The sequence below is a fragment of the Chenopodium album genome, chromosome 19 (assembly GCF_948465745.1).
Source record: "Chenopodium album chromosome 19, dcCheAlbu1.1, whole genome shotgun sequence".
Taxonomy (NCBI): Eukaryota; Viridiplantae; Streptophyta; class Magnoliopsida; order Caryophyllales; family Amaranthaceae; genus Chenopodium; species Chenopodium album.
This window is the reverse complement of record NC_137852.1, coordinates 11,430,871-11,432,980: the sequence shown is the minus strand read 5'-3', so window position 1 is coordinate 11,432,980 and position 2,110 is coordinate 11,430,871. Positions and strand designations below refer to the sequence as shown.

The 2,110-nt window shown below is 38.1% G+C and overlaps 1 protein-coding gene across 1 annotated transcript; it reads right to left on the bottom strand.

The window, feature by feature from the left end:
* Nucleotides 1-276: 276 nt before the first annotated feature.
* On the bottom strand, nucleotides 277-1,776 carry LOC145594030 (FBD-associated F-box protein At5g22730-like). The gene has a single exon (XM_081650376.1). It carries the CDS (start codon nucleotides 1,774-1,776, stop codon nucleotides 277-279), a length of 1,500 nt encoding a protein of 499 aa, XP_081506502.1.
* Between the last annotated feature and the right edge of the window lie 334 nt (nucleotides 1,777-2,110).

Genomic DNA, 2,110 nt, shown 5'->3' with positions numbered 1-2,110 from the left:
GCATCAGTAAATGAAAGATTGCCATAACCATAAAGAGAAGTAAAATAACCTGAATTTAACATTTAAACTTAATAGCAAAAAGAGGCAAAGACCAGTACATTGCACGGCTACAATACATACAAAATTACATATCCATCATTTCTAGAAACATTGTTAAGCCTAAACCAAACTATATGCAATGCATAAAACAACAATTAATAGGAACTTAGTAATAAAATACCTGCAACTCATAAGCTTGAATGCTTGCATTTGGAAAACAAGTTGCACATATTAGGTCTATTTGCCCACATACATTCGACAGTTAAGGTATCCGTCTTGTAAGTCATCACCTGATGCTGTGACATAATTACCAGAAACCATAACCTCACAAGTTGAGGACCTCCTTGGAAGTTTGAACATCGACCTACAGAGCTGACATTCCATCCACAATACATATGCTTCGTGATGGTCATGTATGATATTAAGCCTTTCAAAATCTATGCAAAGCTTCTCCAAAACATCTGCGTGACTCAGAATATACGCTAGTACCCTCAGGGAAGCGCCGTTCCTCTGTACTCCACTTATTAGTATAGTCTTGAGCTTACTTGCTAAACAATCTGGAACAGAATCCGGTGGCAACCAATCGCTTTGCTCCATTGTAAAATACAATGTTGGTAAAGTTTGTGGCCATAGACAAACGACAAGATGCTCTAAGTTGGGAAAACAATGTAAAGAAAACAGCAAATCCACAGGGCACTCCGTTTCGAGGCGGGTTAGATTGGAAAAGATTGGCATATTCGCAGAACTACAATGTCCGAATATATTGGTATCGAACTCTTGCTTCAGCTTCAAATCGCTAACACTAGACAATCCTCCAACAAACTTGGTCATCTGGTGAGTATATTCTTTTTGTAATGCAGGTAACAAGCCAATAGTCTCCTCATCCACCATGTCCTCGTCCTCCTCACAATACGACCAATCTCCATTATTCTTCAAGTTAATACAAGATTTGACTAATGTAATCGGATTCCGGAGAAAGTAATAGATTGAAATGCAATCATCAATTCGAAGGTTCGCCAATTTGGGTGCATCAATTGATACTCTAGTGCGCAGCAGCAAACTCGGTGAATGAAACTCCATATTTATAGACAATGACTTCAAATTAGGAGCAATTATATTCACGACAGAACAAGACACATCCGAATATCTTTCTAGAATGAAGAATAAATCCAAATATTCCAAAATTGGGGAAAACCTAATCAGAGTCTCCAACCAAAGAGGAATATTATAAAGGTAATCAATGATAAGTTTTTTCAAATTAGGCAAATGAAAACGCAAATCCCCAATTCTTGGCCAGTTAAAAGAACCGTATAAATTCAAAGTTACCAGAGATTGAGAATCGAACAGAAACGAGGGTATATGGTAGATACAATAACTATCTCGCGGAACATTGAATGTGATATTCTCCACATTTCGGCTGTAAACATCTCGAAACCAAGATGATTTGGGGTTCCTTTTGTTCAAATAGAGAACAAAGTTGTGGAGTTTCCGAGATGTAAGCTTGTTTAGAACACGGTCGACAATGATGGAGGATTTTAATTTGTCATTCTTAGAAACAAAGAAATTGAAGCGGGTTACGCCGGTCCAGAGGTGGCGCCAGCGGTGGGATAAGACGGAGGTGGTGGCGGCGGAGTGGATTGGGAGGAAAGAGAGAATATTGGTGAGGATTTCGTCTGGAAGTGAGCTCAATCGATCGTCTTTGTGTTCTTCCTTTTTTAAAATCTTGGTTTTCGCCATTTTCAACGATCACTCTTGAAAGACTGAAGTGGTAGCAGCAAGGGTTTTGGGTGGAGAGAGAAAGGGAGAGAAGCCGGTCAATGTCAATCTAGTGTTTTGTTTGGTACATGGAAATTGAGGATTTGAGGGTGGATTTTAATCCAATTTTTGAAAATTTGGGTTTGATTAAGGGTTTGTTACTTTCAGTTTAATTTCATTTCAGTTTAATTGAGTTGTTTTTAGTAAATCGAAACATATTCTAAATATTGTCATCCAAATTTATCCAAACCGCCTTCATTCAAGTGAAGGGTCATTATTGTCTTTACAAAACAACAAACGCTAACTCAGTTTTTCT